At 46.3% G+C, this 13,159-nt stretch overlaps 1 protein-coding gene across 1 annotated transcript; it reads right to left on the bottom strand.

Moving 5' to 3' along the window:
- Positions 1-11,670: 11,670 nt before the first annotated feature.
- LOC132243681 (olfactory receptor 14I1-like) lies at positions 11,671-12,594 on the bottom strand (the record flags this gene model as incomplete). Its single annotated transcript, XM_059714071.1, has 1 exon — positions 11,671-12,594. A coding segment is annotated over one exon (924 nt), but the record flags the coding sequence as incomplete, so codon positions are not given.
- Positions 12,595-13,159: the final 565 nt, after the last annotated feature.

Below are 13,159 nucleotides of genomic sequence, written 5' to 3'. Positions count from 1 at the left end.
CCAGCCTCCATGCATTCATGTACAGACACGTGAAATAACTGATTATCCTACTTTCTCAAGAGGAATTAGAAGGCTTCCACTCTTCTCCCCTTCTGCTTGTGCTTCCTCCAGGTCACCCACTTCCACATTTACATCATAGATTTGGTTCCCATCCAAGGGCATAACTAGTTTAAAGTCCTCCTCTCTACGTTAGGTAGCCTCTCTGCAATGATGCTCTTCCCTCTTTTTGTCAGGGACATCCCATATTTGACATGCAATCTTTTTATAGGTGCAACATCCCATGGTCACTGAATCCAAACCCTGCTGGAGACAGTATCTGCACAGCCATGCATTGATCTGCAGGATGCATGTGCTCCTTCCTGGGCCCTTCCCCTTGACTGGGAAGATCAAGGAAAACATCACCCGAGACCCTTAACCTTTCACCATTGCAGCCAGAGGCTTGTAATCCCATTTGTTCTGCTCAGGATCACCCCCAGCTGTATCATTCTTTTCCACACAGATGAACTACATGAGGTGAGTCCCAGTAATCCCTCTGTGTGACTACAGAGCCACTGGCCTTTATATTTGAAAACTCATGGTTACTGGGACATGTCCAAGATATTTGAAAAGGGCAAAAATACTGCCCAACTTCAAGGAAGTGAAGAAGGGGAGAAGGAGGATCTGGGAAGTTACACACAGGTCAACCACACCTCAGTCTGTAAAACAATCATGGAGCAGGTCCTCAAGGAATCGATTTCTAAGGACTTGGACCAGACAAAGGTGATTAGGAACAGTCAGCATGGGTACACCAAGGGCTGGTCGTGCATGACCAACATGAGTGCCACTGTGCATGCAAAGAGAGCACTGGACATGATATATCGTCTCCTTCACAAGGCCTTTAATAACAGTCTATGACAGTTTGGTGTACTACAGTATTCTAACAAGCAAGCCAAGGAAGTATGGGGGTGATGAATGGACTGTGAGGTAGACAGAAAACTGGCTTGAGGATACAAGTGAAGGGATAGTAGTCAAAGGCTCAATGTCTATCTAGCAGCCAGAATTAAGTGGAGTGCTCCAGGGGTTGGGTCCAGAACCAGTTTTGTTCAATATCATTGTCAACAGCTGGGAAGATGGCAGAGAGCACACCCTGAGCAAGTCTGCAGGTGACACCAAGCTGGGGGCAGTAATAGATACGCTTGAGGGCAGGGCTATGATTCAGAGAGACCTCAACAAATTGGAGGACTGGACCAAACGCAGTCTCATGAGGTTCAGTAATGACAAGTGCAAAAACCTGCATGTAGCATGGAACAATCCTATGCACTGGTACAGACTGGGGACTGACTGGCTAAGTAGCAGGACGTAGGGGTTAAAGTGGATCAGAAGGTGAATATGAGCCAATGCTGTGCCCTTGGTGCAAAGAAGGCCAATGGCAATTGTGCTGCTTTACCAGGAGCATAACCACAAGATCAAAGGAAGTGATTCTTCCCCCATGTTTGGCACTGGTGAGAGCACATCTGGAGTACTGTGTCCAACTTTGGGCCTCCCACTAATGAAAGGATGTAGGCAGACTGGAGAGAGTTTACTGGAGGGCAGGGAAAATGGATAAGAGGCCAGGTTGCATGAGGTATAAGGAGAGGCTGAAGGAAAAGGACTTATTTATTTTGGCAAGAGAAGACCTAGATGATGTTTAAAAGCAGCCTTCAACTCCCTCAAAGGTGGTTACAAAGATGATGGAGTCCTATTGTTCTCCATGGTAGCAGAAGAATGAACAAGGAGAAGTGGTCTCTGGTTCAGTTTAAATATTAGGAAAATAAATTCTTATCAGGAGGGTAGTAACACACTGGAAGAGGTTACCCAGAAAGGTGGTGGAAGCTCCAGCCTTGGAGGTTTTTAAGATTCCACTATACAAAGCCTTGAGTGAGATGACCAAGATGCGAGTGGCCCTGATTTGAGGAGTGTGTTGGACAAGATGATCTCCTGAGGTCCATTCCAGCCCTAATTTTCTATGACCCAAAGATTAGTCATTGGTTTAGAGCAGCGTTAGCTACAGGGAGAACATCCCTCAGATTTTTTCAACACCACTCCTCTCATACAATAATAGAAGCATAGAAATTTAGGGATGGAAGGAACCTCAGCAGGTCATCTAGTCCAACCCCAACTAAAAGCAAAACTAAAAGCAAAATCTTCTACAGTTTGGTCATGCAAACCATGGCTTGGTCTAGCCTAGTCTTAAGACCCTCCATGGAAGGAGATTGTGCCACCTCTCTGCCTTTCAGCTCGACGCAGACTTCTCCTTGCTTCTGTTTCATGTGTGAAAAGCACATTGACCGAGCTAGCTTCAAATTGCCCAACAGTGTGAGTCACTATCACTTATAATAATCCTATTCATTACTTTTACAATTTCCTTTTTGGGTGTCAGTTCTGGACAGTTTCCTAAACTCTCATTAGGAGAAAAATATCAGCTCAAGTTATTTACTATCTTTTAATTTTGGAAGATGCCATTTTCTGGGAAATTCTGGGAAATGTGGATTATTCTTTCTGATTTGAAAGAAAAACACATTTTATACCCTGCAAGATCTCCCATGGAATATAAGTCCCAATTTTGATGCAGTTGTATGGTAACAGATTGCGGTCACTATTGAGTTTCCTTTTATATCCATTCCAAAACAGGCCACACTATGTCCATTACTGCAGTTACTGGCATAGGCCACTTGCTGGGAAGGTTAAAGTAGATGCTAGTGGTCCTGAAAGGATTTAGGGACTAGGAGCATGAACGTCATTTGGGCTTGACATACTTAAATCAGCTCCCTAAATCCCCAGGTCTAACTAGCTAAAGCTTCCCTATAGTGCAATACAAGGACAGCCAAAATCCAGCATCACTGCAGTCATGACGTGCACAGGAGCTCTAGTGTGTACACACCTACAGGAAATAATTTCCATCTCTTCAGTCTTGTGTGGAGGAAAACCTTTAGCGCTCTTTTACAACCCGTACAAGGAAAGCATGACTGAAAGCCCCAGCCCCTGAGGAATGACTGACACCTACTATCTAAAAGCCATTATCACTCCCTTGAAAACCTTCTCATACCCTCCTTCCAGATCTCAAATAGTCAAACCTCAAGAAAACTTTTTAATCCAGAAAAGAGAAAGATCCAGTGATCTTCTCCACGAAGGAATCTTACAAACACTGAAGCTACGTACAAGGTGTTGCAATAGTGTGCTAACAAACAACAGTCTCAGCATCAAAGGTAAAATTCAACAGCTACAAGAAGACTAGCTAGGACAGAGTGGTATCTTAGAGACCAACTAGTTCAGGGAGACAAGCTTAAAATTAGATAAATTATTTTAAATGGTATAAACCTACAGAAGCATAACTGTCATTGGTTCAATTAATTTGTATTAATAACAGTTGATTGTTTCTATTAAAGCTCCACTACTGACATTGGTGGAGTAAGTCTGTATTAATAACTCTGTTCCTATAAAAATGGTCTGTAAAACCACAGTCACTGCAGAATAACTGACATTTTCTTTGGAATAAACCACCTCCATGTCACCAGTTTCCTCAGAGCTGCTTTGATGTCCTTGTTTCTCATGCTGTAGATGACTGGATTCATCATTGGAGGGATCATGGAATAGAGAACAGACACCATGAGGTCCAGAGCTGATGGGGACCCAGATGTGGGCTTCATATATGCAATCATACTAGTGCTTCCCAGCAAGGCGACAACAATGAGGTGGGGAAGGCAGGTGGAAACTGCTTTATGCCGGCCCTGCTCAGAAGGGATTCTCATACAGTAGTGAATATCTGAATATAAGACACAAATATAAACACAATGCAACCAGCAGTTAAACATGCACTAAAGATAATAATCTGAATTTCACTAGTAAACACCTCTGAGCCAGAAATCCTAAGGAGCTGGGGGACTTCACAGAAGAACTGGTTGATGATGTTGGAGTGGCAGAAGGGCAGCCTAAAGGTGTTCCCCGTGTGTAGGGCAGAGTTCAGAAGAGCAGTGCTCCAGGCCGTGACTGCCATTAGCAGACAAGCTCTCCTGTTCATCACTGTTGCATAGTGCAGTGGTTTGCAGATGGCGATGTATCGGTCGTAAGCCATGATGGTGAGGATGGCGAGGTCTGCTGCAATGAAAAAGTAGACCAAAAAAACTTGGGTGACACATCCAGAATAGGAAATCACTCTGGTGTTCATTATGGAATTGGCCATGGATTTGGGGACAATGACAGAGATGGATCCGATGTCGAGGATGGACAGATTGAAGAGGAAGAAGTACATTGGGATGTGGAGGTGGGTGTCAACGGCTATGAGCGTGATAACAAGGAGATTGCCAATCAGGGCTGCCAGGTATATTATTAGAAAAGTGGCCAAGTGCAAGATGTGCAATCCCAGGGCATCGGAGAACCTCAGGAGCAGGAACTCAGTCACCACGGTGCAATTGGACATCACCATCCAGAGTGCCTTTTGGGATGCCTGTAGAGGGAAAGGGAATGACTGTGTCAGGACAAGAGGAAGAAAGACAAAAAAACTCATATTTCTTATCCATAGTTTTCAATGACTTGATTTTTTTAGAGGTCTGCTTTATTTTCTGTTCAAAGGGAGCTATGTGATAAAAATCAGGGTTCCCAAAGTGACAATATTTTTCATGATACTTTAAAAAAAAATCAGATTATAGAGGCATTGCAGCCAAAAAGCAAACAGGTAAAGTATATTATCAGAACTTTTGCAGACACCTTGTATGAGCACTAGTGAGTGGCAGTGACATTTCCCACGTCTGTGAAAGTGGAGAAGTTGTTAGTGCACTGTCACACTGGCATAAACCGCTCCAGCTCCTTTCTAGTCCAAGAGGCCATGTCCGTTCACGTGAGGTGCAGGTCCATTGCAAGTCCATGTGGCGTGGGAAAAGGGAATAATTAGAACCCCAGATCCTATCATTTCATCAATGTCGGTGCCTGAATCTTACCCATGGGCAGCTGAGCATGAAATTATAAAATCAAAAAGGTCATCCCATAGTATTTCCATTTTCCTAGGGACATAGAGCCTAGACACAGCCAGCATCTTATGGTCTAAGTCATCTGGAAAGATTGCAATCAAATGGCTGGCAGGACGTGCACAAGGCTGTGTGTTCAAACTGGCTTCAAGTCTCAGCAATATATATAAGCATGGGTTGTCAACATCCCTGCATGGTCTCTATATTTTGTAAGTCATGTATTTCAAAGATATTTGACCTTTTCTTTATTAGTTTATTCTGAAAATCTTCAATGGCCAGCAAACTAGATGACTCTTGGTACTTCAGGGGTTACTGATAAAGAGGGAGACATGCTAGCAGGGCAGCTCCAAGCCCAGGGCAGGTAGTGATGCACAGGGCATGGCTGCTGCCCTGCTTCCCCGCTCACTTACATTACTGTAGAATAGGTAAACATTTCAGGACAGAAGTCTGCTATTTTTCATGCGAATACTTCTCTGCTTACTTTTTCTACCAACTGTAGAGACGTTATCAAATGGAGAATAAAGCTCTGAAATAATTTTAAATAATTCATTATAATTTCTATAAAAGATCCTCTCTATTAAAATCCAAACATTATGGAACTGAATAAATTACTTACTGTGTTTGTTTTAATGTTCTTGTCTTCAGTTTCCCACATTAAATCCTAGGGCAGCATGATTACTGATCATCTACGCCTGCCTCCCATCTCTTGTCCCCCCATCACTGTGCTATCTAGATGTCAGGGGTGCAGGTTTCTCGGGGTTGTGCACTCCTCGCTGAGCAGGAGAACTGAGAGGAGTTGATCCAAAACGATAAGTCCCTGAAGAAGAGCTGGGCGTGCAGCTGCCTTGGAGCTGTACTGCAATGAAGGGACTGAATTCGCAGTCAGTGAGTTGTCTATGGATATGTTGGGAGGTCTCGTGGGACTGTTCCCCTAGAGCCCTGCACAGCTCAGAAGCAGAGTCCATGGGCAAACATGCTGGATTCACAGATATTGAAGCCAGAAGGACTGTCTGTAGTCTCTCATTGGACCTACTGCTGACCACATGTCAGAGGATCTCGCTGTGGCTTGTAACAGGCTGTGTCCATCAGTGGGCCAATGTGGCTAGGCTTTGCAACGTCGGGTTGGGAATAATTTTTCCCTTCTCCTGTTGCTAACGGTGTCAGGACCCCCCTCTCCCAACAGGCCTGCCTTCCTCAGCAGCACGGGGTGTTGGTTGCAGCGCAGGCTAAAGTGTTTTCCCTGTCTGCCCAGGGACCTGCCAATCACCACATTTGGGAGCAGGAAGGAAGTTTACTGTAGAGACACATGGGTAGAGACCTGTGGGGGATGAGCGTCCTTTCTGTGTAATGGGGTGGAGTGGGCTGGTGGCTTATTTCTATATCCTGAATGTGATTAAAAATACTTGCAGGAGCAGGATGCTGACAGTCTTCATCTCCCTCTTTTCCCTGCAGGAAATTTTGGTATTTTTAGTGACTGTGGGCAATATTCCTTCTAGTGGTGTGACAGGGTGTCTGCATCGTTTTAGAAACAGTTTAAACAAGGTTTCATAAAGGATAGCTTGCATAGGTAAGATGATGCATTGACTAGGGGGCTGATCTCTAGAGCTGCTTCCAGTCCTACTTTTGTATTAGTCTGTGATTTATCACACTTCCCTTGTACATGGGACCATCCCCTTGTCAGCTCCCAGGTTTGGACTCTAAAATGAATACCATCTGGACCCCCAGGGAAGTCTTAGTCAGAGTCCTATCTGCTCTTTCTTCCTAAGTACTGCAATGGAGGAGAGCACACATGCCCAGGAGGGTGCAGGGATAGAAAGAGAGGGACCAATGACACAGTAGCATGTGGTAGATGAGCAGATGAGGCTGACACAAACTGACCTTAGCGTGGGGGAAAAGTGCAATGATTTCCACATACATGTTAACGTTGGAGATGTGAAGGAATGGGTGCAAGGGCCAGAGGGAAGCAGGACAAAGGAGAGTAGAGATGGGGAGAAGAGAGAAAATCCAAAACACCAATAAAGTAGGTTCAGATTTGTTATCAGGAGAACATCTTCACTGATGGACCAATGGGGCAGTGGACTAGACTGATTAGGGATGTTGTACAATCTCCATCATTGGAGGTGTTCAAGGGGATGGATTAGCATTGGTGAGGGATGATCTAGGAATAGCTACATCCATGTTCTTCTCTGGTTATTTCCAATTTCTCGGGTCTTTGCTGTTTTCTGCCCAAGATAAGGAAGGATTTTCTCCCCACTCCTTTTGCTACATGTGTCATGGGGTGGAGGCTTTCTTTTACCTTTAAAATCATTGGGTGTTAACTGAAATCAAGGTTGAGGATTTTAACTGATATGCCAAAGCTCCTGTCAGACTATACCCCCAAGATCATGAGCTATAGAGTCTGCCCCACCAGTCTAGGTCAGACAAAACCCGACACTTGGGACGAGGAAGGAATTTCAACTTATGGTTAGATAGGTAAGAACCAGGTTTCCCCTCCATCCCCCGCCCCTTCTTTCATGTTTATCCGGCAGCCAGTATCAAGTGGAGTGGCTACAGGGGTTGGGTCCGTAACCAGTTTATTTTCAATATCGTTGTCAACAACTGGGAAGATGTCATACAGCGCACCCTCAGCCAGTCTGCAGGTGACACCAAGCTGGGGGCAGTAATAGATATGCTTGAGGCCAGGACTATGATTCAGAGAGACCTCGACAAATTGGAGGATTAGACCAAACACAATCTCATGAGGTTCAGTAACAAGAAGCGCAAAATCCAGCATGTAGCATGGAACAATCCTATGCACTGGTACAGACTGGGGCCTGCCTGGCTAAGTAGCAAGACCTAGGGGTTAAAGTGGATCAGAAGGTGAATATGAGCCAATGTTGTGCCCTTGGTGCAAAGAAGGCCAATGGTAATTGTGCTGCATTAGCAGGAGCATAACCAGAAGATCAATGGAAGTGATTCTTCCCCCATGTTTGGCACTGGTGAGAGCACATCTGGAGGACTGTGTCCAGCTTTGGGCCTCCCACTACTGAAAGGATGTAGACAAACTGGAGAGAGTCTATTGGAGGGCAGGAAAAATGGTTAAGGGGCCAGGTTACATGAGTTATGAGGAGAGACTGAAGGAAGTGGGCTGATTTATTGTGGAAAGAGAAGACCAAGATGATGTTTAATAGCAGCCTGCAACTCCCTCAGGGGTGGTTACAAAGAGGATGGAGAGCCGTTGTTCTCCATGGTAGCAGATGATTCAACAAGGAGCAATGGTCTCAAGTTCAGTTTAGAAATTAGGAAAAAAAAAATCTTATCAGGAAGGTGGTAAAGCACTGGAACAGGCTACCCAGAGGGGTGGTGGAAGCTCCATCCTTGGAGGTTTTGAACACCCAGATAGACAAAGCCTTGGGTGACAAGATCAAGTTTATAGCGGCCCTGCTTTGAGGAGTGTGCTGAACACAATGATCTCCTGAGGTCCGTTCCAACCCTAATTTTCTATGACCCTAAGATTAGTCATTGGTTTAGAGCAGTGTTAGCTACAGGGAAAACATCCCTCAGAGTTTTACAACACCACTCCTCTCATAAAATGATAGAAGCATAGAAAATTAGGGATGGGAGAGACTTCAGGGTGTCATCTAGTCCAGCATTGGGTATTGGCTGAAATCAAGGTTGGGGATTTTGAATGATATGCCGAAGCTCCTGCTCAAACTAAAGCCCCAAGATCATGAACTAGAGAGTCTTGCCCCACCAGTCTGGGTCAGACAAATCCCTATACCTGCAGTCAAAGACAGACTGTCTCCAGTTGGTTCATGCCAACCATGGCTTGGTCTAGCCCAGTCTTAAGAAACTCCAAAGAAGGAGATTGTGCCACCTCTCGGCCTTTCAGCTCAAAGCAGACTTCTCCTTGCTTCTGTTTCTTGTGCGAAAATCATGTTGCCTGAACTAGTTTCAAATGAGTCACTATCACTCAAAATAATCCTATCCATTCCTTTCAAAATTCCCTTTTGGGTATCAATTCTGGACAGTTACCTAAACTCTCAGAAGTAATTAAGTGGAGCTGATATTTTTCTTTTTTTTTTTTTTTCTTTTGGAGGATGCTGTCCTCTGGGGCATTCTGGGAAATGTGGATTATTCTTTCTGATTTGGAAGAAAAACACATTTCATACCTTGCCAGATCTCCCTAGGAATACAAGTCGCAATTTTGATACAATTGTACAGTAACAGATTGTGGTCTTTACTGTGTTTCCTTTTACATCCATTCTAAACAAGGTCACACTATGTGCATTATTGGAGCTTGTCATGGCGGGGTCCTACAGGAGGGCTGTGATCTCCTAGACGCCCCCTCTTCCGTGCCAAGTTGGCCCAAGGGCACCCTCAGATTCTCGCCTGCCACGTCTTTGCTGTTAGGTAAGGTTGGGAGGCTGCCTCACGTCTCCTTGGGCACGGTTAGTTGGGACCTCTGTCCCCATGTTTTCCCGGCCCCACTGGGGGTCTCCCTGTATGATGGGTCCTTCCCAGGCACCCTAGCCTTATGGGCTGCGCGTGGCTCCAACCACCCCTGACACCACGCCCCAAGCCTCGCAGATGGGATAGACGCTGGTATGTCTCTATAGGTACACCGCCTGTCTCTCAGGCCTCCTCTGTACACGCGCCCACTCTTTGGGGCCTCCTGTGCCCACTATGGGCCTTCTCAATCAAACTGCACACTTCTAGGGATCTCTGCGGCCGCACCGGGCCTTCTCAGTCTAACCACCCTCTCTGGGGGTGCTCCTCTAATGCTGCCCCTCTCCTGGGGCTCTCGGCACCCACTCTGGGCAGTCTCTGTAACGTCGCCCCTCTCCTGGGGCTCTCGATACCAGCGCCCCTTTCCTGGGGACCTGTCTATAACGCCACCCCTCTCCTGGGGACTTCTGTGCCCACTCTGGGACTTCTTGGCTACGCCACCTGACCCTCGGGTCCACTGCACTGCTACCCCCTTTCTCCAGGGCTCACCGCACCACTACCCCCTCTCGTCGGGGTTTACCGCACCACTCCACCCTTCTTCGGGGTTCACCACAGTACTCTGCCTTCCACAGGGCCACGTCTGCCTTGGGGCTTCTCAGTAGTACCCCTTCTCTGGGGCTTGCCACACGGGCACTGGGGCTTCTCAGAAGTGCGAACCCCCTTCTGGGGCTCACCGTGCCCAACTTGGGCTACTCAATATGGTCCCCTCTCTGGGGCTCGCCACACCCACGCCTGGGCTTCTTCCCACATCCTGGCTGAGGGAGCTCCTGCCTCTCTGGCTGCTAGCAGAGAAGTGCCAGCCTGGCCTCAGCCCTGGGCTTTATGAGGGCCAAGCCCTGCCCCCTCCGGTCAGCTGACTTCCTGGTTGCCCCGGGCAACCCGCAGCTGTGCTCGTTATGTCCTGCCAGGGCGCTCTTCCTGGCAGTTTCCACTCTCTAGGAGCAGAGCACCGAGGTGCCCTGCGACAGAGCTCTTGGCATAGGCTGCTTGTTGGGAAGGTGAAAATATCCGCTACCGGTCCTGAAAGGATTTAGGGACTAGCAGCGTGAACGCCATTGGGGCTTGACTTACTTAAACCTGGGGATGTTGGCAGCTGATTTAAGTACCTACAGCTTCCCTATAGTGGAATAAAGCAACAACCGGTATCCAGCATCAAGGCTGTCATGACGTGCACAGGAGCTCTAGTGTGTACACACTTACAACAAATCATTTCCATCTCTTCAGGGTTGTGTGGAGGAAAACCCTCAGTGCTCTCTTACTCGCTTACTAGCAACCCTTTTTCTTGGAACAACATCCCAGGCTTGAAAAAGCCAAAGCCCTGCATGTAGGAAGGACCAATCCCATGCACCAATACAGACTGGGGACTGACTGGCTAAGCAGCAGCTCTGCAGAAAAGGACCCGGGGTTACAGTTGACAGGGAGATGAATATGAGCCAGCAGCGTGCCCTTGCTGGCTAGACAACTACTAGCATAGTGTGCTGCATTAGTAGGAACACAGCCAGCAGGCTGAGGGAAGTGATTACTCCCCTCAGTTCAGCACTGGCAAGGCCACATCTAGAGTACTGTGTCCAGTTTTAGGCCTCCCATTACAGACAGGTGAAATACAAGGACAACCTAAATCCAGCATCACTACAGTCATGACGTGTACAGAAGCACAGGTGTGTAGACACTGACAAGAAATCATTCCCATCCCTTCAGCATTGTATGAAGGAAAACGCACAGCTCTCCTGGAAAACCCACAGGAGGAAAGCATGATGGCAAGAACAAGCACCCAAGTAATCACTGAGACCTCCTATCTCAAACCCATAATCACTCCGCTTTCAAACAGTCTCATACACTCGTTCCGCATCCCAAATAATCAAATTTCAAGAAAACTTTCTAACCCAGAAAGGAGAAAGATCCAATGATTTTCTCCAGGAGGGATTATTAGAGATAATGAAGGTATGTACAAGCTGTGGCAACAGTGCAGTAACAAATGACAACATCAGCATCAAAGATAAAATTTAACAGTTACAAAAACATTAGCTAGGGCAGAGCGGTATCAGAGACTAACTAATTCAGGGAGATACAAGCTTAAAATAAGACAGAGAAGTTATTTGAAATGGTGTAAACCTAAAAAAATAAAACTGACATTGGTTCAGTTAATCTGTATCAATAACACAAATGATTGTTTCAATAAAAACGTTCACTGAAACCACAGTCATTAGAGAACAACAGAGATCTTCTTCTGAATAAACCACTTCCATGTCACCAGTTTCCACAGAGCTGCTTTGATGTCCTTGTTTCTCATGCTGTAGATGACCGGATTCATCATTGGTGGGATCATGGAATAGAGAACAGACATCATGAGGTCCAGAGCTGATGGGGACCCAGATGTGGGCTTCATATGGGCAATCATCCCAGTGCTACCCAGCAAGGTGACAACAATGAGGTGGGGAAGGCAGGTGGAAACTGCTTTATGCCGGCCCTGCTCAGAGGGGATTCTCAGTACATTAGTGAATATCTGAATATAAGACACAAATATAAACACAATGCAACCAAGACCTAAACATACACCAAAGATAAGGATCTGAATTTCACTAGTAAACACCTCCGAGCCAGAAATCCTAAGGAGCTGGGGGACTTCACAGAAGAACTGGCTGACGATGTTGGAGTGGCAGAAGGGCAGCCTAAAGGTGTTCCCCGTGTGCACGGCAGAGAACAGAAGAGCAGCGCTCCAGGCCACGGCTGCCATTAGGAGACAAGCTCTCCTGTTCATCACTGTCGCATAGTGCAGTGGTTTGCAGATGGCGATGTATCGGTCATAAGCCATGATGGTGAGGATGGCGAGGTCTGCTGTAAGGAAGAAGAGGAAGAAAAAAACTTGGGTGACACATCCAGAATAGGAAATCACTCTGGTGTTCTGTATGGCATTGGCCATGGATTTGGGAACAGTGACAGAGATGGATCCGATGTCGAGGATGGACAGATTGAGAAGGAAGAAGTACATCGGGGTGTGGAGGTGGCTGTCCAAGGCTATGAGTGTGATAACAAGGAGATTGGCAATCAGGGCTGCCAGGTATATTATTAGAAAAGTGGCCAAGTGCAAGATGTGCAATCCCAGGGCATCGGAGAACCCCAGGAGCAGGAACTCAGTCACCACGGTGCAATTGGACGTCATCATCCACAGTGTCTTTTGGGATGCCTGTAGAGGGAAAGGGAACGACTGTGTCAGGAGAAGAGGAAGCAAGAGAAAAAACACCATTTTCCTGGCCACAATTCTCCGTGACTTGATTGTTTTAGAGGTCCACCAGATTTTCAGTTGAAATGGAGTTTTCTGATAGAAAACAGGTTTCCTTACATGACATTATTTTTCAAGATACATTTTAATTTTTTTTTCCCTATAATTGTGGCATTTCATTGAAAAAGTGGACAGGAAAGATATTTTATCAGAGATTTGGCAGACATCTTGTCACTGCCACTCACTAGTGCTCACACATTTCCCACGTCTGTCAAAGTGGAGAAGGTGTCAGTGCACTGTCACACTGCCATAAACTGGCCTAGCTCCTTTCTAGTCCAAGGGGCCCTGCCCGTTCACATCCAGTGCAGGTACATTGCAAGTCCATGTGATGTGGGAAAAGGAAAAAATTACAGCCTCAGATCCTATCATTTCATGAATATTGGTGCCTAAATCTTACCCACTGGCAGCTGAG

Source organism: Alligator mississippiensis, chromosome 11 (genome assembly GCF_030867095.1).
Source record: "Alligator mississippiensis isolate rAllMis1 chromosome 11, rAllMis1, whole genome shotgun sequence".
Lineage (NCBI taxonomy): Eukaryota > Metazoa > Chordata > Crocodylia > Alligatoridae > Alligator > Alligator mississippiensis.
The sequence above is the reverse complement of the archived record's forward strand: the minus strand, read 5'-3'. Positions and strand labels throughout refer to the sequence as shown.